The sequence below is a fragment of the Podarcis tiliguerta genome, assembly GCF_965153285.1.
Source record: "Podarcis tiliguerta genome assembly, chromosome: 5".
NCBI classification, from domain to species: domain Eukaryota; kingdom Metazoa; phylum Chordata; class Lepidosauria; order Squamata; family Lacertidae; genus Podarcis; species Podarcis tiliguerta.
Genome location: NC_139538.1, coordinates 69,664,101 through 69,691,878, shown reverse-complemented (window position 1 = coordinate 69,691,878; position 27,778 = coordinate 69,664,101). Strand labels below are relative to the sequence as shown.

Below are 27,778 nucleotides of genomic sequence, written 5' to 3'. Positions count from 1 at the left end.
AGGTCTGGAGAATTGCATTCGGTCTCTAACTCTGCTTTAGAGGTCTACCAAATTCAAGCTTATATACGTAGAGCTATTTACCAGGATAGGATTAAACAGTCATGGAATGAATTGTCCCAAGCAGTTACAAAGGGGCTAGACAGAAATTGCAACACATTATTAAATAAATGTGTTCCTTAATCTGTTATGATCTGGCTCAAGCAGCCAGGATAGCACGGAAGAGGATAGTAATGGAAATAAAAATATACAAATGTTTTATTTTAATTTTTTTAAAATTATATACCACAATAGTCTCAGGGCAGTTTACAAATATGCAATGCAACAAATAAAAATCAGATAAAACTATAAAATCAAACAGTTAAATTGCCTGTCTTCTGAATTATGTCCATTTTGCCTTTTGATTTAAGTAGTTGTTTTCTCTGTAAAATATTCATCTGCATCAGCAACGATAAGAAGAAATGGAAATTTGTAATGACGAAGAGCTTTATTTCATTTTATTTTCTCTCTCCTTTTTTCAGCGTATTTTCTTAAATGGTCAAAAAACCCTTCAACACAATGACTGTTTGGCCACTGACGTCTACTCTTCCATCAGGCCGAAGCAGAATCTTCAACTTTCCTCCACGAGCAGAACACTGAAATGCTAAACAAAGAGAGGGGGGAGGCTTGTATTTATATTTCCTATTATCTGTGTTCCCCATGAACGATGCATGCTGCAATGCTTGGTTGTCACTAATGAGCAGCAGATGGGTTAAAGAAAGGGGAAAGCTCTATGGAACTACTGAACTCAGCAGAGCCAATCCACTGACAGGCTATGGTGAAGCCCTCACTCTAGACAGCAAATAGGGAGGATGCAAACTCCACCTGCCCCCACAAAACTCTGCTGCCTATGTGCATGCTACATGCTGCACAGTCTCTCCTCATGCTCCCTCCACCTTTGGGGGCCAGGGAAGAGCCTTCAAAGAAGGCATGTTTTTGAGTTAGGAAGAAAAATGTCTCTTCAGAACTTACAGCTCTGTGAAGGAACTCTTAATGCACGAGCTCCTGCTCCCATGTAAGGTCTTACATATAAGAATTCCTTTACAGACAACCACATGGAACACATGTCTGGGGGAAGGATGCAGGGGATGGGGCTACACACATGGCCTTGCTCCTGAGTGAGCACAAAATTACCCCACACCAGAGTAATGTGTGAACTGATCTACAGTTTCAAATAGATATGGGGACAGCAAATCCCATACAATAACTCATCTAGAGCCAAATAGCTTAAAAATAATACTGTACAAGTATTTCTTTAGATCCAGGCTTGAAAGACATATTGCCATTGATTTTAAGTGACCAATATCATCTTCACTTGCCTATGGTTCTTCTTTTTAGAAGAAAAGCCACAGTAATTTTAGCCTGCTGCATGCAAACTGGAAAGAACAGCTTGCTTTAAATTTCTTCTTTCATCAATTTTGGCAAGGGTGGAAAAACTAATACACCTGAGATCCTTGCACAGCACTGTGACCATATACATTCCTGAACCCTTGCTTGCCTTCCGACCCTCTGGCTACACAGGAGGAAAAATTAATGTGTAATTAAAGTTTCTGCAGATTTTATTTTTAACAGATTACATTTATTAAATTATTGAGCCCTAAGGTTTGTTCTTATAATTGAAGAGAGATTCTTACCACACATTTCCTTTTTCCCCAGTTGTTGTGACCAGTAACTACTTAAGACAGTATGAGCAGATCCTGGAAAGAAAATGAAAAGATGTAATAATCATAACCCAAAAAGTGTAACATGTTTAGGGTTCAAAGCACACCACATGTATTTAAAAAAAATAATCCTTATAATGCCACAGTAAGGTAAGGCTGAATTATTATCCTCATTTGCAAACTGGCTGTCACATTGGGAAGGGCAGTATCCTGCAAAGACCTTTTGGGATGTGCAGAACATCTCCACACATTAGAATTCTCCTCCATGCCTTGCAGTCATGAGGGCTGAAGCATCCAGAATTGAAGAAAGAAGGCAGATTTATCTTTAACCAGGCCTTTGACTGATTGACATCTGATGCCCTTTTAAAATGTATTGTGGAAAGGGGGATTCTTGGGTTGTCATTGCTTTTTTGTTTTTATTATGTATTTTCTGTTTTTTACATTGTGATTTTTATATGTGATTTTATTTTGTGAACCGTCCTGAGATTCAAGGGTATAAGGTTGTATACAAATACTATTATTATTAACCCGTCTCATACCTGCATGGCCCCTTCCAGGGCCATGTTTCTTCAACATGGTGGAGTGGGAAGACTTGACAGATGACCGTATTTTATCAAATTGGTTTTTTAAACAACAACAACCCATAAACACCAAGCTTTTGAGAATGTGTTAAAAGCCATTATAAATATTGATTGTGGTGTATTTTATTTTTATTTGTCCTTCATTGGTTCTAGGTCAACCTTTCAAATTATACCAAAACTAAAACCCACTCATGTGCATGTGGTCCTCCTGAACAATATAGCATCTATCCATTTTATTGTTGATTCATTTACTTTTCTATTTCAAGAATCTCTTAAGGGTTTTAAACACCAAATAGGCACATCTATATACACATGTATTTTTTTTTTAAGCTGTCATGTTAATCCAATACAGTTACATATAACAAATAATGCTTGGCCATGTATAGTGCCATGGGCTTTCATATGCAAAAACCTGCCTCAACAGATGTATCTGATGAGAGTAAAAGCTCATTTTGCTCATTTGTTAAAGGTATCATTGGCTTTTCTTGTTTTTTGCTACAGCAGAGTAGCCCAGCAGTTCTTCTGAATTTTGTACATAGTAAAGCTTCCAACAGGAATGCATGTTTAATAAAAATGAGAGCAAAGCGCTGCTTAAACACACAAACACACCTGTGACAGGATCTTCTAAAATTCCAACCCACGGAGCAAAGTATCGAGAGAAAAAGTCATAGCTTTCATGTTTTCCATGGAAATCTCCCTTAAGTGTGACTATTAATCCTTGGACTTTCCCAGTCTTCTCAGCCAGCAAAAGTTCTTGGCCATTCACTCGTATTTTCTCCAAATCTGACCTTGAAGTTAAGCATGAAATGTTAAACATTTAAATATATTTTTCCTATGTATGCAAATTTAAAGCTAAAACATGCCAGTGAGAACAATTATGAGCTGAAACATACTGCAGTTCTGGGTATCTAAAGTAAGGATAGTGACAGTAAGAGCAAGGGCCCACTACTGGTATAATGTCTACAACAGCCTTCACCAACTTGGTGCCCTCCAGGGGTTTTGCAGTGCCAGTCAAACAGAATAAGGCATCAAAGGAGGGGAGGTGGGGTTCACATTAATTTACATATAACAAAGATGGCGAGCCTATGGCCCTCTAGACATTGTTGGAGTCCAACTTCCATCAGCCCAAGCCAGCACAGCCAATGGTCAACAATGAGGGAAGCTGCAATCCAGCAACCATCTGGCGTGCCAAATATTCCCCAGCCTTGCTACTACCTAATGAAAATTGTAGAAAAACACATATACCTTCCATAAGCATCACTGAGACAGACAAGGAGCTTCTTTGTGTCAGGAGAATAGCGAACATCTTGAACATTCATATCGCCTACAGCTGCCTGGTAATAGAATATTACAGGATGAACCCCAAAGAACTAGAGCATCTCCTAAATTACAATCATTAAGGATGCATTACATTCTCAGTCAAATCAAAGGATGCGCACATTTTAGGCACACGTGTGGGAGAACAGACAGATGACTTCCTCTTCTTAACACTTTGAGAACCCAAATTTAAACCCCTCTCCCTCTGGAATGAGTTGTGTGTGTGCTTCAGATGCAGAGAGAGCTTACTCATCTTTGAATCAGGATGGTGTAAGCTTCATATGGTGCAAATAAACACAGAAAGAGAACATGCAGCCTACATGTGCTTTCTGTCTGCTCACTCAGATTCCTCCTGGTTTATTTAGAACATTTGGAGAAGGCACTCTTAAACACATGGACTGATGCCCAAGAGCTCAGAGATAATTTGGCTGAGATTTTCAAAGCCCAAAAGAGAGATACATTCACTTTTCATCTCCTCCCACAGTACCTTGACACTATTAATGCAGCTCAGTCTCTATTCCTTTAATTGGGTTTGTCAAAAACCAAGAAGCACCCATCCTCTCTAATGTAACCCCTAGTGTGCATGATTATCCCATTTTATCCTCACAACAGCCTTGCGCAATAGGCTGAAAGTTGGGGTCAGGCCCAAAGTGTACCTAATGTCCAGATGTAGATTTGAGCCCAGTTCTGTTCACCACAAACCACAGACTTTCCCTACTTTATTAACGGAACAATTTTGCAATAAGGACACAGTAACTAACCTAATATAGTGGCACTACCTGGAATAAAATCTTTTATCACAGAGCTAGCATTGATGATTAATCAAATGTTTCATAAATATTCAAATTGCATCTGCATAATTTGAGGTACAGAGGATGCTTGCTACATGCAGGCCAATATGGCATGGGGAAAACGACATAACGATGCATAACGTGTATGGCATAGAGCAGTGGTGCCCTATTGGTGGCCCGTAGATCCCGGGGGGGTCTATGTAACCCACCCAGGGTGTCCGTGGCACCATTCACATAACAAAAGCTAATAATAATAATAATAATAATAATAATAATAATAATAATAATTTTATTATTTGTACCCCGCCCATCTGTCTGGGTTTCCCTAGCCACTCTGAGCGGCTTCCAACAAAGATGAAAAATACACGAAAATGTCACATATTAAAAACTTCCCTGAACAGGGCTGCCTTCAGATGTCTTCTGAATGTCAGGTAGTTGTTTATTGCTTTGACATCTGATATACCACAGATATATCAAAATTGGTTTGTTTAGATACCACAGATATACCACAGATATATCAAAATGGGTTGGCTTTGGAAAAACAGGAGATCTGTAGTAATTGGGAACCACTGACATCGAGGTTTACCAGCAGTCCTTTGCAGGGTTAGACATGCCTCACTCTGCAAAAGTATACAGTGCAGTAATAAGGACGATGTTGTTGAATTGTTGGAATACTCTGTGTTATTCACTATACATTTAATAAAATCACAATAAATAATATAAGGATTACACTAATTACCTTCACTAACTTTTCCACTTCCTGGAAATCCTGGATGAAAAGAAATAAATATGTATATAATGATTGCTCTTAACTAATCTTTTGGAAAAATGCTGGCAATTTAAGTCTATCTAACCTGTGGATAAGTAGGATAAAGGGGTAAGTCCAGGATAATACGATCGCCTGCTTGTCTGGCATTTAATTCTCCACTCAGAGTTACGAAAGTGAGGGTTGAATTCACATTTTCTGTTTTTAAAATTAGAAACATATAACTGTAATATAGGTTGAAAGGTATATTTGCAAATAACTTATAGCTTAAATGTTAATTACTCTTGTTGTGGAATAACACAGCTGCTGAGGCAAGCGTAGCGTGGCCACAGAGTGGGACCTCCTTAGCTGGTGTAAACCACCTTAATCCAAAACGGGAACCTAGGAAAAGAAAATTCAAGAGTCAGGCTTACAGTAAACTCTTCCTGTAGCTTTACGGCTGTATCACACTGGATTTTCAGCCATTTACTTGCCCTTTTATAGTGTTACTGCATGTCAATCCCTTTCCACATAAATTCTGTGGTTTTCTTTGATAAAAGAGAAAGAAAACACCCATGTATTTGTAACATCCAATGACCGATATTAATTTTTAAAAATGGAAGTATGGGTGTGGTAGGTATTTGAGAAGATGAATCAGTAGCCTCACTATAGGCTATTATGTGTGTCAGCTATTTGGTGATAAAAATTTTCCATAAATGAAGATTCCTCCAAGACGAAGAAAATGAGATGGAACTACGCCCTGGACTGCCTGTGCTACAAAACGAGATGGCACATTACTGAGGTGGCAAGAGTTGGTAACACCACTCCAGGTTGCATGTGACAGATGCCATTCTTAATGCATCTCTGAATTGTTGTTTTAATTCTCTGTAAGAAAGCTAGCAGATTAGGAGTAAAAATTCTAACCTGTGTCACCCCTTCTGCTACTTTTCTGCTTGCAGGGAGATTTTATGCAAAGAAGCATTCAGTGGTATCTCTCTACTTTAGTCCTAAGCAATACAGTCCACTCTGCCACATTAGAAATTGTAGAATTCCCGGGGTTCCTTGGGGAAAAAGTTTAACTGTTAAACCAGATTAGGTCTGTGGAATGTTTATACACCAAGTATTTATTGCCTCAACTTACATTATAGTCTACTAACTAAAGTATCAACCTTCCTTAATATTTTTAGATCTACCTTCTGCTGAAGTCAACTGAAAAATTACTGCTCATTTTAATGTAGTCTTACTTCTTGTAAAGTCATCAGTAGGATCCAGTTTTCTGATGAATGCCGTTTCTGAGAGGTTCATTTCTGTTGCGATTTTTTGGTGCCAACCTTCTTCCAGGTCCTATTTTTAAAAAATCAAATAATTGCCTGTGAATTGGTATTATTTATTTTATAGCAAAATAAAAGACCTGATAAACAAAGAGCCTAGCATTACACATGAAGCTTAAATGGGTTCACGGTACTGTTTCTTATTCAACAGAGATGCAGAAGCAGTAGGAATAAAGAACTAAAAAAATAACCTGCAAGCCACCCCAAACATCACCTCTGCCATTAGGAGGCAGTTCCCTATGAGGTACCATACAATACGTCTGGAATTCCCTTGACATTGCAGGGCAGGAATTGCTGGGATGTCTGGGGAAATCTGGATGTATGGTAAAAACACTTGTTGAATGATCAAAACTAAGTTGAATGATCAAAACTAAGTTTAAGTTCATCACAAACTGGATAAAAAATTAAAATTTTAGATTTAAACTTAGTTTTGATCATTCAGCAAGTGTACAAAATATTAAGAAAACTGGATGACATGAGGTGAAAAAGTTGGATCACTTGATATGGAATGACCCAGCAAAGCAAAGCAAAGCAAAACAGAAACCCACAAACTCAGACAACTAACTAGCACCATCTTGTGGTAGTTTTGAAATATAGCAATCCTGTGTTTTCTTATTTTGGCCTAACTGACCCAGGGGTTTGTGGGGCCCTGTGCACAGTCCTTTATGGGGGACCTATTCATTCAACTAAATAAACACGATCATGCCAAAATTAGGGTGCATGAGATGATATTAATAATGTTTCTTCCTTTGTGCTGTGCTCACCCCCAACAACTTGGGACCAATCCCAGCAGCAGGCTAAGTAGGAAAAAACGGTGATGATACAGTCAGACTTTGGATCGCCTTGCGAGTCCAACGTTTTGGCTCCTGAACGCCACAAACCTGGAAGTGAGTGTTTCAGTTTATGAACGTACGTCAGATGGGGCTTCCGCAGCTTCTGATAGGCTGAAGGAGCTTCCTGCAGCCAATGGGAAACCATGCCTTGGTTTTCGAATGTTTTGGAAGTCGAACAGACTTCCAGAATGGATTCCGTTCGACTTCCAAGGTACCACTGTACTAATAATGATGCTATTGAAATGCCTCCCCCATAACGTTTGGGAAAAATCAGGGGAAACATGATAATAATGATGATAATAAAGTTTATGATAATGACTCTGCACTCCCCCAGCGTCAAGCAACTTGGGAACAATCCAGGAAAAGAAAATAATTATGATCCTTCTGCACTGGGCTCCTTCCCTCTCCCCACCAAGAAAACCCCAACAGCTTGGGAACAATCAGGAAAACGTGATGTTGAGGTGAAAATGTCTCTGCACCCCCACTCCCCCCCCCCAAAGACAAATCAATAAAAGATGGGAGGATGAGGAAATCTGGGCTACCCTGCCCCCCCCAAACAGCTTTGGAACAATCCTTCCTGTATGGCAGGCTTCCTCAACCTTGGCCCTCAAGATGTTTTTGGCCTACAACTCCCATGATCCCTAGCTAGTAGGACCAGTGGTCAGAGATGACGGGAATTGCAGTCTCAAAACATCTGGAGGGCCGAGGTTGAGGAAGCCGGCTGTATGGCATGGCATGGAGAAACAATAAAAAACTACATGCAGAGGGTACATAACTCTAGAAAATTAGCCAAGCCACAGTCTAAAGGTCAAGTCACATATATACGCTACATCAGAGCTTTCCAAACTGTGCGCCAGACATGTTAGTGTGTCAGCTGCAGTGTGTAGGTGTGTCACATGAACGCTCCCAACGCTCCTTTCGGGGCTGAAAAGTGGATAGTTTAACCTCCTGTTGGCTAGTAAAACTGAATTAGTGTGTCGTGAAATAATGCATGTCTAAAAAGTGTGTCACCAACATGAAAAGTTTGGAAAGCTCTGCAATACATGGTCCAAGATTTAATGATTCAAGATACAGTGGTACCTCGGGTTAAGTACTTATATTGTTCTGGAGGTTCGTACTTAACCTGAAACTGTTCTTAACCTGAAGCACCACTTTAGCTAATGGGGCCTCCTGCTGCTGCCGCACAATTTCTATTCTTATCCTGAAGCAAAGTTCTTAACCTGAAGCACTATTTCTGGGTTAGCGGAGTCTGTAACCTGAAGCGTATGTCACCTGAAGCGTATGTAACCTGAGGTACCACTGTACAAGTACATATTTGCAAATGGGCATCCAGATACTGAGAGATGGCATGCCAACTGAGCTACTGAATCATTGGCACAGCACAGCCAGTGTAGCTGTGTGGCCAAACATTCTTAAACACCAGCCAAAAAAGCTGCTGAGCAATGGATTCAGACAGGCACAAGAGGAATTCATTGACAGAGGTTACAGACGTATGAGAAAGTGCTCAGATTACAGGGGGTCACAGAGCACAAAGAAAGGCAGATAAGGGTGCAAGGGACAGAGAGGGGCAAAAGGCACAAATAAAATCCAGTGGGCAACACATGCGCAAACAGGAAAATAACTCGTTAGGAACAAAGTCTTATACTGAGTCAGACTATTGGTCCATCCAGTACATTATCTAAGACTGTCAACCTGAGGGCGCCATGGCACCTGTAGGCACCAAGTTGATGACCTTCTTGTGTTTTTTGGAGTCAATCCATTGCCTTCTCTTATGGAGGAGCTTTTCTGAATGAGGGGAGCTAGTTCTTCAAATGCCACTATCATCCACAAGTGCCTAGAAACATTCAAATATTTGTCCAAAAAGGCTAGAATGTTAGTATCTTCAGGGTCCAGGTCCAGTTTCCATAGGAGTGGTCTGATCACTGCCTGATCTAAGGTTATTTTCTACTTCTTGATTGTGGCACAGCAGTACAGTGGTACCTCGGGTTACAAACACTCGGGTTACAGATTCCACTAACCTGAAGTAGTACCTCGGGTTAAGGACTTTACCTCAGGATGAAATTGTGTGTCAGCGACACGGTGGCAGTGGGAGGCCCCATTAGCAAAAGTGGTACCTCAGGTTAAGAACGGTTTCAGGTTAAGAATGGACCTCCGGAACAAATTAGGTTCGTAACCAGAGGTACCACTGGAGTCATGATCACAGATCATAAACAGATGCTATGCTGTTGAAGGGGCTGGAACACCTTAAAAAGTAGCAATTGACATTTTTCAACCACACTTGGGTGACAAAATACCTTGGGTTGGCTTTGTTTAAATCAATACGACTAAATCAGATTAAATCTAAGCATTGTGCACAACTGTTTCATAAATAAGACTGCCAGTGCTTGTGAAATAGGCTAATTTGGAATTCAATCTGTGTTCTAAAAAACTCTAGAAAACTTAGCAGGGATTTTTCAGTGAGGGAAACATTAACTGCAGAAATGCTTCCTGGAAAGTCTTGACATTACTGTGAAAAGTTTCCTGAGGGCAGGAATTTTTGAAAAACACTGGGCCAGATAAACAGCACAGGAATTTTCTGTACCCACAACAAACCAATCCTTTGTCAAGAAAAGCATCACTAAAAATTAACATAAATGGCACCAGTCACACACAGCAAAGTTTTGTAATGTAGGGAGCTGCCTTACACTGAGTCAGGCCATTGGTTTGTCAAGCTCATTATGTCTACAGCTCTCCAGGGTTTCAGGCAACATCTCTCCCAGCAATACTACCTGGCGATGTTGGGGACTGAGCCTAGGAACTTCTGCATGCAATGCTGATGCTCTGCCACTGAGCCACAGTCTTTCCCTAACAAACATCAGCATTCTGGTAAAGACAAGTTTCAGAAACTTACATCTTCAAGAAGACAAACAGCTGCAGGATTTCCAGAAAACGGCTGATCTGTAAAGGCATCAACTGTGAAAATAGAAATCTGCATTTTCTTCCCTTATTCTTGGCTGCTTTTAAAAATGGCGTTTTGCAAACTGCTGACTCATCTTCTCAGCTGTTGCATAAATGGCTGAGTTAATATTACACCAAGTGAAATATTACAAGCATAATGTTACACCAAGTGATTACAAAAAACTGGTAGCTTTGCCAACACTTGCTTTCCTTTTTTTCTTCCTTACATGTCCCAGCCCAGCAATCACATTTTTAACATTTCCCCTATATTTATAAGAAATTCCAACATTATTTTAATGACTGTTGCTGAAATTATAAATTCCGTTTTACATGTGTGTCAATGTGATTTACAAATATATCATAAAAACAGCTGAAATGGTTTTTAAAACTATATAAAAAATAACTGAATATACTGTAGGTTTAAAAACAATACAAAATGAACATCTGTGGCAAAGGATTTTTGAGCTGCTGGAAAACCTTGTTCACACAGAAACGTCTTCCATTGTTTTAGAAAGTACAGATAGTGCATGCCTGGTATATTTCAACAGGGTTGCTGTTCCACAGAATGGGGCAGCAACACAGAAAGCCTTGTTCTGAGTTACTGTGGAGCCAGTTTCTGATATTTTGAGGACTTTAGCAGCAGTGTAGCAACCACCACCAGCTTATTGAGCTTTTTTAGGAAGTTGTGGATTTTAGGGATGGGAAGTGGCTCCGCCCACTTGCAGCATCCAAGATGCCCGGCAACCACGGTTCCACCCTCAAACTCCTCTGCTGCCCAGAATCCCAACCCCTGATGCACAGCACAGACTCCCATGGTGCCCTACGCCCCCCCAGTGCAGACCGCCCCCCTGCCGCAGGCTAGCTATGCTACTGGACTTCAGGAAGAAATATTGCAGTGACCTGTTGGATATACTGTATGGATATATAAAGGATAAGGTGGCCTCTTTAAAGGTTAAGCATCAAGAAAAGCTAGTTTATGTGTGGAGTTAATTTTTATTAACTGAATTTGGAGAATTATTTCTGTTTATCTCTGTAGAAAGAAACACAATAGATGTGAAATTCTACACATTTACTCAGAAAAAAGTCTTATAGTGTGTTCAGCGGTGCCGATTCCTGTGTGTCCGTAGGGCTTGGGGGCCATAATTATTTTTTAAAAAAACAGAGTCCTCACCTTGAAGAGTAAGAAATTGTCTTTAAGGTGCAACAAAAATTTGTTGTTTTTGCTGCAACAGATGATTACGGATACCTTTCTGGAAACAGTTGTTTACCTAGGCAAGCAGTATATCATGTTTTAAACATTAAGGGGCAATTATTCTGTGATGCAATAAAAGTTATGAGTTTAAGGTTGTTCTTTGGAATCAGCATGCATACTCATTGCCCATTAATCACTTTAAAATCAATAGGGCTTATGATACACCAGATTGGGAACTGTGAGGATTATTTTTCCCTTTTGCATGATATTCTTCCTAGGAGGCAGGAGGTATAACCTTCCATTGGCTCTTTGTTCTCTGGCTGAAAGATGGGGGCAGTGTGTCATTCCTCTGAGCCAGGGGTCAGCAAACTTGTTCAGCAGGGGGCCAGTCCACTGTCCTTTAGACCTTGTGGGAGGCCTGACTATATTTGGGGGAGGGGAATGATGCAAGAGCACCACGAGCTGCTTACCTGTGTCTTGCGAGCGGCAGGGGCTGGCAAGGACGATGAGCGGTGCGCAAAAGGGCTCCAGAGAGAGGCTGCTTAAAATGGCAGTCGCTCGAGCGCTGCTGCTGCTGGCACCAACAAAGCCCAGCCCCCTTCCTCCTCTAGGCAGGGCAGGGAGAAACCAGGAGGGAGGAGGTGCCGCCACTGCCATGTGAGGGAGAGGGAAAGGGAAAGAACGCATGGCTGGCGATCCACACGGCAATTTCTGGATCGTCTGCGGCCCAGTTCCAGAAGGCAATTGGGCCTGATCTGGCCCAAGGGCCTTAGTTTGCCGCCCCATGCTTTGAGCACTGCAATTCCAGGACTAGTGGGGAATTTACTTTTCAAATGCAAATGAATAATAATAATAATAATTTATTTATATCCCGCCCTCCCTGGCCAGGGCCGGGCTCAGGGTGGCTAACACCAAATATAAATTACAATAAAACATAATGGGGGGGGGGGACAGTTAATTAAAATACAGCTTAAAATACAGCTTAAAATGCAGCCTCATTTTAGTAAAGGTAAAGGGACCCCTGACCATCAGCTCGAGTCATGGCCGACTCTGGGGTTGCAATGCTCATCTAGCTTTATTGGCCGAGGGAGCCGGCGTACAGCTTCCATGTCATGTGGCCAGCATGACTAAGCTGCTTCTGGCGAACCAGAGTGGCACACAGAAATGCCGTTTACCTTCCCACCGGAGCAGTACCTATTTATCTATTTGCACTTTGACGTGCTTTCGAACTGCTAGGTTGGCAGGAGCTGGGACTGAGCAATGGGAGCTCACCCCGTCACGGGGATTCAAACCGCCGCCCTTCTGATCAGCAAGTCCCAGGCTCTGTAGTTTAACCCGCATCCCTCCTCATTTTAGTAGTACAGTGGTACCTCAGGTTACATACGCTTCAGGTTACACACTCCACTAAGCCAGAAATAGTGCTTCAGGTTAAGAACTTTGCTTCAGGATAAGAACAGAAATCGGGCTCCAGCGGCGCGGCGGCGGCAGGAGGCCGCATTAGCTAAAGTGGTGCTTCAGGTTAAGAACAGTTTCAGGTTAAGAACTGACCTCCGGAACGAATTAAGTACTTAACCCAAGGTACCACTGTAGCCCATAAATCAAGACCATAAAGGGAGAAAACATCAGATATGAAGTAGTAGAGCACTTACTTGCTTTCAGTGCAAAAGGTCCCCAAGTCAAACTCTTGCAGGACCAGGTACAGATCTCTGCATGAATCCCTGGAGCGTCACTGTCAGTGTGTAGACAGTACTGAACTAGGTGAATAACTGGTGCTCCTCAGCAGCTTCCCATGTTCCTGTTTATCAGACTTCATAATAATATCAAAATAAATGAGTTTGAACAGGACTGTTCCTCCCCAATGCAGAATGATACGATATCCCGAGCCACCATGCGGCTTTAGAGCTCAGAGATCAACAAGATTCTCTCACCGCACCAGTTGTGGGATAAATGCTGGGAGCAAACATGCCCCTTGTACACTGCTATGATAGACCTGATGATGTGATAGCATGCCTAAGCTCCACAAGATGATCGTGTCTTTTCACAAGAACATATGCAGCACCGTCCAGTATGATGGTTCATCCTTGGACACCTTCCCTAGAAAGAGCGGCGTGAAACAAGGCTGTGTCCCAACTCTGTTTGACATATCCTCCTCCCTGCTGCTCTCATATGGCACACTCTTCCATTGCCTCTTGAGACAGACAGATGCCAATAATAGGATTCCATTGAAGGAATATTCAAGACCCTGGCAACGCTTCTTACACTCAGTGTGACACAATTGCAAACAGTGTCACTATTTATTTTCTCCTTGTTGCTATTTAAGCTCCTTAACAAGCACTCCAGTATTCTGTCAACTGAAACTAAACGTGCTCCTTTCGTATTACAAAGACCTGTGTTTACACATAAGACAGTTTCTGACCTATTGTGGTGAGTTGTGACTTAGTAGCTGGCTGGTAGGGATGCCATATGTCCTTTTTTCCCCACGGGTAATGTCGTTAAATTATGGGCCCATTATTTTGAACTCACTGGCCTTATCAGCACAGCATCAGCAACAGGTACCTTGAAAACACCTGCTTATCAAGGGCGAAAGCATCAGCGAGTTGGGCTTACGCAGCGCTAAACTGCACACACGGCCTTGGAAGGCTTTCCTTCTGCGCATGCGCTCCTCCATCTTGCTCCCTCGACCTAAACGGCTGTCGCCCCATTCTCCTCCGCGGCGCATGCGTCACGCTCTGCACCTAGGCGACGCGAGCGAAATTCTCGTCCCCGGCGCCGCGTGTCCTCGCGATACGTCCGCCCGCGACGCCATCCTGTCTGCCTCAGCTGCGTAGCTTGCTAGTAAGCCGCCCGTTAGGCGCGCTTCCTTGTTCTTTTGTGGGGGAGTCTCAGCCCTGCCGTTAGCGCCGACCGCCTGGGGAAGTGGGTGAGGTGTTGCCGGTGAGTGGGGTGGCGGGGGAGAGAGGTCGGGCAACTCCGTCGCCGATGCGCCGGGAAAGTACGAGCCGAGGTGGGCGGACCCGCCTTCTCGGCTCCCTGAGAAATTCAGCCTTGGGTCAGGTGGCGGGATAAACGGGGGAGGGAAGGGAAGGGTTAAGCGGTGGCTTCCGCGCGCGAGAGAGAGCGAGGGTTCTATTCTCTCCGTCCGCCATTTTGAATGTGGCGGTGATTTGGCGGGGGAGGAGGGGGGGGGAAGAGCGGACGCGGCGCGCCAGGGCAGCGACTGCCTCGCCTGCCGGAGGCCGAGGTGCCCTTCAGCCTGGGGCTGGCGCTCGTGGCCCAACGGCTCGCCGCAAACGGCGACTTGGCAGCTAACAGCATTAGTGCAGCCAAGGGAGCGAGGGTAGGGACGGCAGATCAACGGCATCCCGGGCCTGACAAAAAGAGGCACGGCGACGCCTTCCTTTGGCTGTTTTAACCGGCGGAGATTCACTCTTCCCCTCCCCCTCCCGTTTCTGAGAGCGGGCATTCTTTGATCTGCCACGCCCCCTCTGCCCAAGGTAGTTCGCGCCTGCGCGATGGGTCTGTGCGTGTCGGGCAAGGATTTGAGCGTAGTGTTGTAGCGCTGTTGATAGTTGGGGGGAGTTTCCTGTGCCGGCTCCCCCGCCCCCCGCCTCGCCATGCTCACTCATGACGAGATGTAAAGAGACTGACTGCTCAGCTGTTTGGGAAAGAGCCCCATTGTAGTCCTTGGGAATTACATCCGAGAAAACGCACGTAGTAGCATTTAAGCTTGGGTAAGAGGGTAAATTTCATTCATCACTTAGATTAAATCAGAAAGCGCTAGTAAAACTAAGGCTAAATCGGTGCAACGTTGCAACCATCACAGTTAGTGGCAATACCGTACTGAAAGCCATTGTGATTTAAGATTCATAATAAGTGCAGGGGTGGCAGTTCTTCGTTTTGTCTAACGCAACATGTTTCTGTGTATCAGCCAAAATACACTTAGGTTGATTGTAAATGAGCCATTTGACCTAGGTCATTTCTACAGCTAATCTACTTTTGAAAACAGAAATAAGGTAAAGGATAGAGTAGGTAAAGTAATCGCTGTACAAGACACTTGAAATACATAGATGCTTACATGGACAGATTTTGAACATGTTCAGAAATGACAGTACTAAAGTCATTTCTGTCAAGAAATCATGTCCTTTGTGTTCATATCTACATAGGTTCTGTTACAGTTTTGGGAAACATATCTTCTCTCACTTAGTTTGGTTACCTATAGTGAATATTAATAAATCTATAAAAGATGGTTCCAGGGCAATTAAAAAAAGCAATACCTGTTTTCCCCAATGATACATATCTTTCATGCAGTGGGATTTTTTTACAATGGAAAGATTTCCAAATGTGCCACTAAATAACTTAGGCTGCAGTTGGATGCACAGTTATATGGAAGTAAGTTCCATAGAACACAGTGGGACTTATGAGTAAACATGCACAGGATCATACTGTTAGTTTTCTCTAATTTAATTGCATTACTTTGATAAATAATATTTGGCTTAACTATTGTTAAGACTATGCAGAGGTCTTCAAGCAGAAAGTCTTATTTTTTGTTGTCTGAAGAACTTTCTCAGCTTTAAAAACTTTCATACACTAGCATGCAAATGTTGTTCTATGAGAGATTACCTTACATACTATTGTGCGGGATCATATGGCAATATATCAGTTATCTTGTTCTGTAAATCTGGTCAAATTTCTGTGTAGTTAAGAATCCTAGAATTAAAAATGAAAAGCAGACTAATGCCAGTAGGTGCTAAAAGAGGGAAATGTTTACTAGTGTTGTTTACTAGTATCTCCATTTTGCTCCTGTTTACCATATTGCAATATGGGCCCTCTGGCTTATGTATCCAAATTCTAAAGTCTCTGCTTGATTCAATCACTGGTCTGTCCCTAGGATAAAAGGAAATCTGCACAATTCTGTGCACTGCAGGTTATCTTAAAGTACATTGTGGAGGCTCCAGGTTATAGTGGTGCTGTTCTTGACAGTATTACACTGTAGCAGCTTAGGTGGATTTTTAGGATTAGTCTGCAAGAGAACTTTTTGAGGGGAAAAACACCTGGAGTTTCATACTGGATGGTTGTGGTTGTTAAAGATAAAGCTCATCTTTCATCTTTTTCAAGCAGGAAGCATAGGAAAGATGCACCCTTCTTTTCCAGAAGAGGTATAATCACTTCCAGACTACAAGATTGATGTTCTGGCAGCTTAGACAGCAAGCATGACAACAACCATATGTTTGCATAGGAGTAAATTCCATTTAAAACAGTGGGATTTACACCTAAATAAACATACAAAGGATTGCACTGATGAGATCAGTAGATGTAAAACGCAAATGTACAATAGTCTGGGGACAAAGGTATAGAATTTGGTGAACTAGAGTTATACCTTTTTCTGAAAAGGTAAGCCATGCACCAGGAAGAGAAGGAATAAACCAAACATTGTTAAGTACAGAGTGGGATTTTCATAAAATTTTGAGTTGGATAATTGGAACTTGCAACAAAATGTTGCAGTGCAGAGTGTTCCAGCCACTCTCTTCCACCCCCCAATTTTCCCTTCCCAGCAATTGGTCAGCATTCTATACACAGTTTATCTTCCCTGAGGTGGTGGTGGCGGCTTTGTACTTTTACAAACCTCAGGGTTTTCCTGAGGATACTAATGCCTCCCTTGGGTAGTGCCATTCTGGCTACATAAGGACCAGGACTCATAACACTGAGAACACTGTTAGTTTATTTTTAATGTGATGTTAATTTTAAATGTATAAATACCTGCAAACTGATTTGAGGTGGCAAAATTACCTGAACTGAAATATTTTAGTACAGAAAAACATGCAATAAAGTGCATATAGTGTAATCATAAAAATGTCTACTGAGAAGTGAGTCCCATTGAGTGTGGGAATGTTGAGGGTGGCAGGGGAGATATATTGTTTATTAATATCCTTCCTAACTTGCGCTAGCAAGTTTCTTCACTTAGCAGAGTCTTCACTTAGAGTGCATTCCCTGTCTCACACAGCAAAAAGCTGGTTTCAAACTCGTGTGAGTTTCTTAAGACAATAAGCAATTCAATCTGGCTTGTCCAGATTGAGATATGTTCTAATATTCCTGGTAAGACCCCTTATGAATCCCTCCTAAAAGAATAAAGACACCACAGTATTATTCATAAGTAACAAAAAGTAGTTTTACTCATGATCAGGCAGAACACAGTTTGATCCTTGAAGGCAGGCTTTAGGCTTAAAGTTACAAACACGTACAGACAAGTTTACCCCATATGGGAGATAACCTGGGGAACTGCTGTGGCAGCCAGCAGTCCAGTCCAGGTGATGCAGGAAGCAGGCAGGACGAACAGGAATGTCGAAAAGAGGAAGGTAGCAGCGTGACTTGGCCTTTTATCAGGTCTGGAGAGGTCATGCCCACGTACTAGTCACATGCAAGGAAGGATGCTCCAGGCCAGGAAGCTTCAACTGGCTGGGCCAAACATTCCCTTGCATGTCCACTCTAGCAAAACAAGGAATGTTGTACTTGACTGCTCCCAGTGGATTCCATCCCACATTGAGTTCAGTGTAGCTCTGTTAAGTAGTACATACAGGATTGCAACCTTACTGTGGTTAAGACTGCAGTCCTGTCACTGAGACATACTTTTGAATAGACTCATAAGCTTTACTTGAAAATTGCACTCATAAGCTTTACTTGAAAATTATTTTTATTGGAATACTTCTAAATATTTTAAGATATGACAATTCAGTATTATTCAGATTTTATTTGGGCCGGGGAAAACAAATACATTGAAAACAGTTAACTTACTAATTGTAGATTGCTTGAAGAAAAACATGTGCTTCCTATGAGTAGCAGCTGGGAAAAGTTAACCACTGTTTTGATTTTAGAATTGACTCTTTTATATGCATTTCAAATTGACTTGTGTTTTGTTCATTCATTATGTCACTAATTGTTTTGTGAAACAATGCATTTTTCAAAGTGGAAAACTTTCAACAGAAAAATATACTAGTGGAAACCTTTTCTATTTAAAAGGGAAAAATTCCAGTTCACCTCACTAAGTACTTAAGCGTATTAGCATTGCGAGTCCTAAACAGAACAGGACAACAGAGGATTGCGGGAAAGAAAGGGTTTGTAACCTAGGAGTACCAGTTCTTTTCTTCTGCTCCTCTGTGTTTATTTTTAGAAATATTTAATCTATTATACTTCTGTTGGTTTTTATAACTGATAGGCACTTTGCAGATCACTTGTTGAAAAGCTGGGTAAGAAACACTGTAAGCAAATAATATATGACTCCAACCCCTAGGATTTGGAAACAGTAAAGTGCTCTCCCAACATTAAAAAATAAAATGTAATAGTGATAACTTATTTCTTTGAGCTGGTGCGAAAGAGCATGTTATTTTCAACTGTCCAAGAGTAGTGTCTCCAAGTCAGGGTCTTCTGTTGTTTCAGAATGTTTTTCAGCACCTTTACCAAACTGGGACTGAGGTTTTATTCCTTTTGCTGCATTTACTTTTATAATACAGTATCAGCCAATTGGCTGAAGTGAATTTGAGTACTTACACCTAAACCCACCCCCAAGGATTCCTCCGTCTGTATAATATGCCCCATTGTGAGCAATTAAAAAATCTAGGGCTCACCTTGCTCTAATGAAAGATGCGGAAAAAAACTGTTAACTGGTGCTATTGCTGAAACTTGTGAAGACTGAAGGCACTACCACTAGGAATACAGTCCTGAGCAAAAGCTCATTGAAGGGGTACTTGGTCATGGGTTCAAATAAAGGTCCCATAAAAATCTGTAAAGGGTATATTTAGCTGCCATATTGGAACAATCTTGTTCGAATAGTTAAGTTGGGGGATATTCTGCTCATTTTTTTTCTCCATTCAAACTGAACCATGGTTTGTAATAAAATACTGAGCCCTGAAATAGATTTATGGGGAACCATGGAGTTGTATCTATCTGTTAGTGGAGATCTGAAGATCTATGTGCTCTGGCTATATGGGGCTTTTAGCTCTGTTCTCTCCTTGCTGCATTTTTTGATTGATTCAGCCTTTGGAAATCAGAAAACAGTGCAAGGAGAGACTCTAGGAAATAAGAGAAATGGAGGGCAGGATACGTATAGCCGTCTTCTTGGCCAATGCTTCTGCTTTGTAGAGGAGCTGGTGAATAATCTGTTGATATTGCGGGTCAGTTGAGGTGTGAAGAGGTTCAGAACCGATTGACTCTGTGTGTCCATAATTTGATGGATAGGTGTTTCCCAAAGAACCACTCCACTTTTATAGTGACCTTGTACTTCAAGAAAAAAATTTTTTAAAGCAAGGTTCCCACTAGTTTGTGCTTTGTAGAACATATCTGTGCTGTCTTCCTGCTTCCTCTGGCTATGTGAAGCTAGCCTATTTTATGCAGATCTGCTGTAGTTTCATTATCAGTTGGCCCTTGTATAGATTAAAAGGGATTTGTCCACCAGAAAAGAGAAACACCTAAACGACCAGTACAGGTCACTTCCTGACTGCTTGCTTATGGAAATTTAGCAGAAACCACTGCAGGGTTATTGCATAATTTCTGGCCAGACTTCATGTAGAATACTGTCAGGCTCGTAAGTTATGCTCTGATGGGTATGGAGAGAGGAAGACATTTAGGGTTAAGCTAAAGACCCATTTGGCTGTGGTTAGGAGGCTTCCAGTATTTGTTGAATCACTTGAGGCTTCCTGATGTGAAACTGACAGTTTTGTCTCTAAGGCTATCCCTGCCCCTGGACCTCTCTTGGTCTGGATACTGGGAACAAATGGAAGTTTGAGTGTAATGTTAATTTGCCACTTGGGAGGCATTTCCTGCTTGGGTTGCAAAAGAAATGCCCTTTTTTTATCCTTGGTTTCTCCTAGGAAGCATGTGTTCAAATGGGTCTCTAAACAGATTTTCACCTTCCAAGTGGCTATGTCAGACTTCAGTTTCAGATTCATAGTCTCCTAATGTAGATAGAAAAGGAGACATAGTAAGTCATAGACGTGAAAAATAATTGCAGAGAGTCTAAAAAGGCCTCTGCAGTAAATTCCTTAATGAAGGGTTTGGTTATCATGGGATGGGGAGATACGAACGTAACTGCCAGCCCATTGATGCATTAGAGGTTGTTGTAACTGGGATGGCTGAGAGGGACACCTCATAGGACTTCCATGGGGCAAACTCTTCTCTGGCATTTGCTCTAGTAGGGCTGGTAAATTATCCCTCCCTAGGGTTGCTCCATTCCTTGCTCACTGATTGGTCAAAAAGGCTTGGGTTAGAAATGGGCATGCTTTCCTCTCTTGCTATGGGGAGTACATGGGATTTTCAGTTTCAGGCTTTTCTTCTTGTTCCTGCTGCTGAAGATTTTTAGAAGCTTTTACTAAAGGACTGAGGAGGAACATCCAATTTAAATAGGTACTCCTCAATGATTTACTTTGTCAGATGCTGCAAAAGCAGAGCGGAGGTTGGGGCTGGATTTGAGGTGCACAGGAGCAAAAGGCTTGCTAGCTGCAGGACTTGCCCAGTTTTGAGGGGAATAGATTGTAGAAATTGTATTGCTGCTGGAACAGCTTTGGCTTCAGTAATGGCAGTTGTGACTTTGTCTGCTTTTTCACTGTCTTACCTTTGCTGAATCTTTTGCTGTGCTGCCTGTTGGGATATATCCTTAGCTAAGACCATCTTCCCCATGAAAGCATGAGGTTCTGAGATGGCACTTGCAGTGTGCCATTTAGCCTCCCTGTTCTTAAAAGAAGGAATTTCTTGCATGTCGTCTGAGACCTTCTGTGTGTGAGAGCGAGCAGACCCAATAATGCCCCTTTCCCTCTTTTTGAAAAGTTTTTTCGTCAGATGTGTACAATGGGGAATTCGGTTCTTTGTTAGGAATTTTTCTTCCTCTCAGTGCCTGTAGTCTATTTTTAGGTAGTGGGGAGGAATGGGAGAAAACTTCTTACATTGGCTTCTGTAGGACTCCAGCCTTGCATCAGAGTCCTATCTGTTCTTAGGCAGGACTTGACTAAACTGGGGAAGATGTGCCTTCCTATAGTAGTAGAGTGAGTTTCAACCTAAATTAAATGGTTATTGCCCATCAACTGGCAACTAATATAAAATTAAATTATTTTATAATCATTACAGCTTCTTAGTGAGTTGAACTACATCATTTTTGGAGAATTTATATTACATTTGAGGTTTTCATAGTATGCATCTCCAAGTTGCATCATGAATGAGTCCCACTATAGTAGTGTCCTTTCAGAATTTCCCAAAACATAAATGCATGTAGTTCCTAATTCCTGCCCTATTTACTAGTACCCCATTTTAAAATTAATTTTATTTATTAAAATATACCTTACGTTTTCACATTGAAAAAGTATGCATGGCAGCTTTAAAGTCCTGTTAAAAATAAACCTTTGGCTTGCCTCTCTCTACTTTGCTGTCATTCTGTCTTGCTGGTCATTCTATCTTGTGTACCACCACCCCGCTCCACTTTCCCAGTTTACTGAATTTTATCCTGTGCTCATTAACCCCCATACCATTCTTGCTTCCCATTCACTGTGTCTCTTAGTTGTCAGAACTCCTGATTCTGGGAATCTCTACAGGAATATTGCCTTGGCTCTTCTAGCTGGCATTGGAGGGAGATGTGGAAGTGGCTTGTGTGCTAACAGTGGAGAGAAGTGTGCATGTTAGTAGTCCATATGCATTTTAGAAAATAGTTCAATGGCTTAACCAGCCTGCAGCACTATGAATTAAAGAATAGCATCGATTGCAATGATTGGTTATATGTACTGATTGGGCCAGTGCATGGCTGAGCTAATGTGAGAGGTGTTGGGGAGTCATTTGCACTTTTCCAAGCAGTAGAATTTGTCTTCATAGATAGTGCATCTCTTTTGAGAACCTGAGGTATTGAGAGTAGATATGTGGCAGGCTGCATGAGCAGGTCATGCTAGTTGTACTGAATGAGTTCTAGACAACGGCAGTTGTAACTTACCACAGCATTATGCTTCAATCAATGTCTGAGCATGTTTCAAGATACTGCTAATGAATACAGTCCTGCTTAGGAAGGGGTGGGGGTGAATCATGATTCTCAAATGCTAAATTTGCTGTTTATGTTTTTTATGGTGTTTGATTTTAAACAGCAAAATGGACTGGGCTGGGAAACATAATGGTCCAAATGATTCATCTAGTGATGGAACAGTACGATTGCGTGGTCTGCCATTTGGCTGCAGCAAGGAGGAGATCGTTCAGTTCTTTCAAGGTAGCTCTAGTGTTAATGTCAAGTGACTTTCAGTGTTTCTATGTCTGCAAGATTGATATTTGAAATAGTTTAATTTATATTGACTATTTCAGGGGGGAGGGGGGAATCAGTTTAACATTTAGATTGCTAATTTTTGGTATTCTGTGTTAAAATACTACTAATCAAGAGATTGCATTGGCAGTGTAGGATATAAAATTTACCCATTTAGATACCTTGCTATGAATCAGAATTTGGAGTATGTAGTTATGCAATATAGGAGGGCCTTTGTGATGTAGCTGTTGCTGTGTAGTCTGAACAAAGAGACAGTAATAGAATGTCTAAACCCATAAAGTTTAATGAAAGATCTTTAGCGTGTGTATTTGGGTTAGGTAGGGGAGGGGGAAGCTAAGTTATGTTCTTGCATTTGTGTAGATTTGCTTTAAGTATTTTCTACAGATGGGAATGTTTCAGACTTTAACACTCTTCCCCTTGATGGGGTTATTTGTCCTTGGGTTAAAGGGTTGGAAATCGTGCCAAATGGGATAACATTGACGCTGGACTACCAGGGGAGAAGCACAGGGGAGGCCTTCGTGCAGTTTGCTTCAAAGGAGATAGCAGAAAAAGCTCTGGGGAAACACAAGGAAAGAATAGGGCACAGGTGGGGATGGAGAGTTTGGGATGGTGTTATTCGGGGGGTTGGGGGTCAGTTTTGCTTTTGGGGGGTTGGGGAGCATAAAGTAACTGGCTATTTAAAAACAACAACCTTACAATCACCCTAAGTAACTTGGGAAGTATAGTAGATTTGGTGGGAGGGGGAAATGGTAATACTATGTAGATTGCTAAAATTAGGATATTTCCATTTTTGTGGAGGGTGTTCTATGATAGCCAGACATTTTTCAAAGAATTTATTACTGGGGCAGGGGGGGAGTGTGATTCAGAAATTTGTTGTATTTAAAATGCGGTTAGAATTCTTAGACAGTAAAATATGTAACTTAAAATGCTTGCTTTTGCATTTACATTTCCTAAAATTTAAGTGACACTTGAAAAAACAGGGTACACTTTTATTGAAAGTGTATCTAGATATAGAATTCAGAGCATTTGTGCAACTTGTTACTGTATTTTTTTACCAGACATCACATATGTGTATTCTTACTTTTGTACATTGAAAATCTTTTTTTACTCAGATATATTGAGATCTTCAAAAGTAGTAAGAGTGAAATCCGAGGATTCTATGACCCACCACGAAGAATGATGGGACAGCGACCTGGACCCTATGATAGACCAATGGGAGGAAGAGGGGGTTATTATGGAGCTGGGCGTGGAAGTATGTATGACAGAATGCGTCGAGGAGGTGGTGGATATGACGGTGGTATGTGTATCTAATGACCACAGGCTCTTGTCATTTTCACGTTCCTGACGTTTTGTCAAGAAATACAGAAATGACAGTAATTATAATACATACCAAGTCTGAAATCTGGATACCTATCAGTTTTTTTACCAGCCGTGTGACTAAAGATTGAAAAGGTATGGAGAGGCATCTGAAATGAGATTTTAAATGTGGATGAAACTTGGTTTGCATGTCTTTGAGCCTGACAACTTTATAAATAGAAACTTGCTTATATATTTGATGTCAAGAGGTACTGATTATATGCACAGTGATAACAGCTGAATTTTAAAAAGACTGTTTCATGGTATGTCCACTTCTTAAATCTCACAGGATATGGTGGCTTTGATGAGTATGGTGGCTATAACAATTATGGCTATGGAAATGATGGCTATGATGACAGAATGAGAGATGGTAGAGGTAAGATTTAAAAGTTTTATAGTATTGTTCCTCAACCATCAGGCCGTCTCACTGGCTCCCAAGGCAAAGAAAAAAGAACCACTTTTTATTGTTAAGTAGGGTATTTTTTAGAGCTGAGGGGTTGTTTTGAATTCCTCAGGTTATTTTGAAGTTGGAGAAATACTGTGCACTGCTTTAAAATTGTCAGTCCCAGCATGTGAGTACAGTGGTATCTCGGTTTTCGAATGTAATCCGTTCCGGGAGTCTGTTCGAGTTCCAAAACGTTCGAAAACTGAAAGCAGAAGCCTCAATACGGAAGCCGCGTTTCCTGTTCAACTTCTGAGGCGCATTCGAAAACCGAGGCATTTACTTCTGGGTTTTCAGCATTCGAGTTCCAAAATGTTTTGACTATGGAGGCATTCAAAACCGAGGTACCACTGTAGTTGGAAACCTACTGTTTTACATGTCAGAATGGGAGGGGGGTAATTATTTGGCATGGAAGGAACCAAAAAAGTCCTAGTGAAAGTTAAACCAGAGTAGGATATTTCTAGTGTATAACCTAGTACAATTTCAAGGGGGAGTAAACACATATTGGGAATGCATGTGCACAACTTTATTAAATCATACATTTATTGAATCTTTTGTGTTTTAGGAATGGGAGGCCACGGCTATGGTGGAGCAGGAGATGCTAGCTCAGGCTTTCATGGTGGTCACTTTGTTCACATGAGAGGACTGCCATTTCGAGCAACAGAAAACGATATTGCCAATGTAAGCATTGTAGACGAATATTCCTGGTTGAAACAAAGATCTTAAAGAGTTTAAGAACCTGGTCTGACTCTTTAACAATCAAAGTAGTTCACTGTTGCAGCAGCAACAGACGGGCTCAACTTTAAAGTAGTTCCTGAAGATATGATGAAATTACTGTAATGCTCTAATGGCTATTTTTTCAAAATAATTTATAGCAATTGAGATGCAATCAGGGTATTTTAATTTTAAAAAACCTTGGGTTTAATATAAATTATAGCAGCTGCAACTGTAAATGATTTGAAATCTTCAAATGGGGAGAAACGTAACAGCTAAGCCGAATGTGGTCAGGGTGTACTAATAGATCACTTGATGACTTGCAGTAAATCAGCAAGTATTTCTGACTGCTGTTAGACAGTATCAACTGCAGTGACTATGTAGATTAGAAAAGATGGCAAATTATTTTTTAATGATAGTAGCTCAAAACAAATGAGTAAAAACTGAAGGTTTGCATCATTAGTGTAAATGCAGGCAGGAGTGTGACATCCCTGATAAAGCATGTGAAATGGTCATTCTATGCTTAAGATAACTGTTGTTTCAATATGAGAAAGTTCCTGCAAGTGGTAACTTACTATTGCTCACTTTTAGTTTTTCTCACCATTGACACCTATAAGAGTTCACATTGACATTGGAGCAGATGGAAGAGCAACAGGAGAAGCCGATGTAGAATTTGTAACACACGAAGATGCAGTGACTGCCATGTTGAAAGATAAAAATCATATGCGTAAGTTATAGCAAACACTGGAGCAGTTGAAAGCTCAGGATTGCTGCCTTTGTAGTTCATTGAATATCCAAGCTTGCTTGCATATTTTAGTTTAGTTTTAATTTCCACTTAACAGCTGATTTTTCAAAAAAGCCAAGAAAGGAAGCAATCTTTCATGTTACATGAAATGCTAACGTAGACAATCCAGTATCACTTCTTTTAGGATTAGCATGCCTGAGCTTTACACGTCTTAAGAATGTTGTTTAAAAGATTTGATTGCATCAGAGTTTTTAAAGGAGTCTATACTTGCAAGTATTGAACAAGTTGTTCACGAAGCCACATCTGCTGACCTTTCAACCCTTTCTTGAGTATCCATTTCTATGGAAAGGTGCTATAGTCTATTCAGTGTGCCAGGCAGAAAGCACTTTGTAAATTACTCCCTTGCTGCATGTACATAATTATGAATCCACATTAATTACCTATTCAGTTATGGGTGTTTATTTCTTTTGTTTGTTTGTTTGTTTTAAAGAACATCGATACATTGAGCTGTTCCTTAATTCAACTGCTGGAGGTGGTTCTGGAATGGGAGGTTACGGCAGAGATGGAATGGGTATGCTTGATTTTACATTTTTAATTCAAACTTAAAAGATATCTAGCCTCTGGATATTCTAACGACAGTGAGCATTGTTTTCTAGATCAAGTTGGTTATGGTTCTGTTGGAAGAATGGGAATGGGCAGCAGTTACAGCGGAGGATATGGTACTCCTGACGGCTTGGGTGGCTATGGTAAGTCTTAAGTAGGTATGCAAACGGTTTCTTTTTATAATGCAAAGGTTCATTGTCTTATAAAGTATTTGTTAACACGGGAAGAAGAATGCTGTATCGTTTGCATGCACAGAAACCATATAAAGAGTTGCATGCTAATGATGAAGTTTGTGTCTATTTCATTTTAAACAAATGTGGGGTAACTATTATTACTTTCTAGGTCGTGGCAGTGGAAATAGCGGTGGATACTATGGACAAGGCAACATGGGAGGCGGTGGATGGCGTGGAATGTATTGAAGAGTGGCATTGTGTCTGTGAAGCATATTGGAAGGAAACAGTACCTGGTCTACTAGACTTTCTTACAAAACTTAATTTCTTTTGTATTGAAAACTTTATAATGACTGAAGGAATGTGTTTTCCCATTATTTGGTAAGCAACAGATTGTGATGGGGAAATCTGTGTTCTGTAGGTTTTATTTGTTGCATACTCTGACTTTAAATAAATTTTTTATATTCAAACCACTGATGTTGATACTTTTTATACTAGCTGCTCCTAAAGGTATGTTCCATATTCCAAAACTGTTCATTTAAGATACTTGGTTCATTAAAGCAGTTATGCTGTAGGTTCTCTTATTGATGTAAAATAAAACAACCATCAAACTGGTACTAGTACATTTGTTGAGATTTGAAATGAAAGCATAGGGTAATTTCTTTTAATTAATCTGATACAATCCTCTTGTCAGTGAAGACTTCCCTTACCAGACTGTCCCAAGACATGAAGGCCATGAGTTCAGGAATGACCTAATGCACAACTGCTATATAAAAACCCAGTTGATGTATGCATGTCACAAATCTCACCCTTAAAGTATATTAGTCTTTATACTCCTCTCCTTGGCAATCACATTTTTTGATGAGTGAACAAGAGAGTATTATTTTAGTAACATCCATAGAGAAGTAGGAAACTATTTAATTTCCTAGAAATCTTAAAAGGCTACTCCTCTGGCTGAAGGCTCCTGTTTAAGGACTAAGAAACTTGCCCAGCAGTCAGACATAGAGACCTTGGCAAATTATGAGATTACACAAATATGTAGTCCT

The 27,778-nt window shown here is 41.0% G+C and overlaps 2 protein-coding genes across 21 annotated transcripts; one reads left to right on the top strand and one right to left on the bottom strand.

Moving 5' to 3' along the window:
• Positions 1 to 237: 237 nt before the first annotated feature.
• Positions 238 to 14,140, bottom strand: PBLD (phenazine biosynthesis like protein domain containing). 4 transcript variants are annotated; one of them, XM_083441343.1, is made up of 10 exons: positions 8,607 to 10,232; positions 6,744 to 8,375; positions 6,376 to 6,595; positions 5,435 to 5,533; positions 5,241 to 5,350; positions 5,126 to 5,155; positions 3,524 to 3,612; positions 2,888 to 3,066; positions 1,671 to 1,733; positions 238 to 640 (listed from the first exon to the last, which is right to left on the bottom strand). In XM_083441343.1, exons 3-10 carry the CDS (start codon positions 6,434 to 6,436, stop codon positions 528 to 530), a joined length of 744 nt encoding a protein of 247 aa, XP_083297469.1. In that variant the 5' UTR covers positions 6,437 to 6,595; positions 6,744 to 8,375; positions 8,607 to 10,232; the 3' UTR covers positions 238 to 527. The 4 variants fall into 4 exon arrangements, with proteins under 4 accessions (XP_083297469.1, XP_083297468.1, XP_083297470.1 ...); XM_083441342.1 differs by lacking the exons at positions 6,744 to 8,375; positions 8,607 to 10,232 and adding an exon at positions 13,074 to 14,140 and having other exon boundaries at positions 6,376 to 6,475; XM_083441344.1 differs by lacking the exons at positions 6,744 to 8,375; positions 8,607 to 10,232 and adding an exon at positions 13,841 to 13,863 and having other exon boundaries at positions 6,376 to 6,475.
• A 3-nt stretch (positions 14,141 to 14,143) lies between these two features.
• Positions 14,144 to 27,202, top strand: HNRNPH3 (heterogeneous nuclear ribonucleoprotein H3). 17 transcript variants are annotated; one of them, XM_083441336.1, is made up of 10 exons: positions 14,205 to 14,259; positions 22,533 to 22,651; positions 23,150 to 23,288; positions 23,815 to 23,954; positions 24,348 to 24,434; positions 25,066 to 25,181; positions 25,806 to 25,941; positions 26,450 to 26,530; positions 26,616 to 26,705; positions 26,905 to 27,202. In XM_083441336.1, exons 2-10 carry the CDS (start codon positions 22,537 to 22,539, stop codon positions 26,979 to 26,981), a joined length of 981 nt encoding a protein of 326 aa, XP_083297462.1. In that variant the 5' UTR covers positions 14,205 to 14,259; positions 22,533 to 22,536; the 3' UTR covers positions 26,982 to 27,202. The 17 variants fall into 17 exon arrangements, with proteins under 17 accessions (XP_083297454.1, XP_083297465.1, XP_083297453.1 ...); XM_083441334.1 differs by having other exon boundaries at positions 14,218 to 14,358; XM_083441324.1 differs by having other exon boundaries at positions 14,218 to 14,358; positions 23,815 to 23,999.
• The last annotated feature ends 576 nt before the right edge of the window (positions 27,203 to 27,778 follow it).

What these genes read in the sequence shown, in the direction of transcription:
- PBLD (XM_083441341.1), bottom strand. Translation starts at nt 10,269, where the DNA reads ATGCAGATTTCTATTTTCACAGTTGATGCCTTTACAGATCAGCCGTTT. An exon ending in TTTATCCTACTTATCCACAG is followed by an intron (nt 5,156 to 5,240) that starts GTTAGATAGACT and finishes CTTTTCATCCAG; the next exon opens with GATTTCCAGGAAGTGGAAAA. An exon ending in TTTAGAAGATCCTGTCACAG is followed by an intron (nt 1,734 to 2,887) that starts GTGTGTTTGTGT and finishes TTTTCTTTCCAG; the next exon opens with GATCTGCTCATACTGTCTTA.
- HNRNPH3 (XM_083441324.1), top strand. Translation starts at nt 22,537, where the DNA reads ATGGACTGGGCTGGGAAACATAATGGTCCAAATGATTCATCTAGTGAT. An exon ending in AAGGAAAGAATAGGGCACAG is followed by an intron (nt 23,289 to 23,814) that starts GTGGGGATGGAG and finishes TTTTTTACTCAG; the next exon opens with ATATATTGAGATCTTCAAAA. An exon ending in CAGAAAACGATATTGCCAAT is followed by an intron (nt 25,182 to 25,805) that starts GTAAGCATTGTA and finishes GCTCACTTTTAG; the next exon opens with TTTTTCTCACCATTGACACC.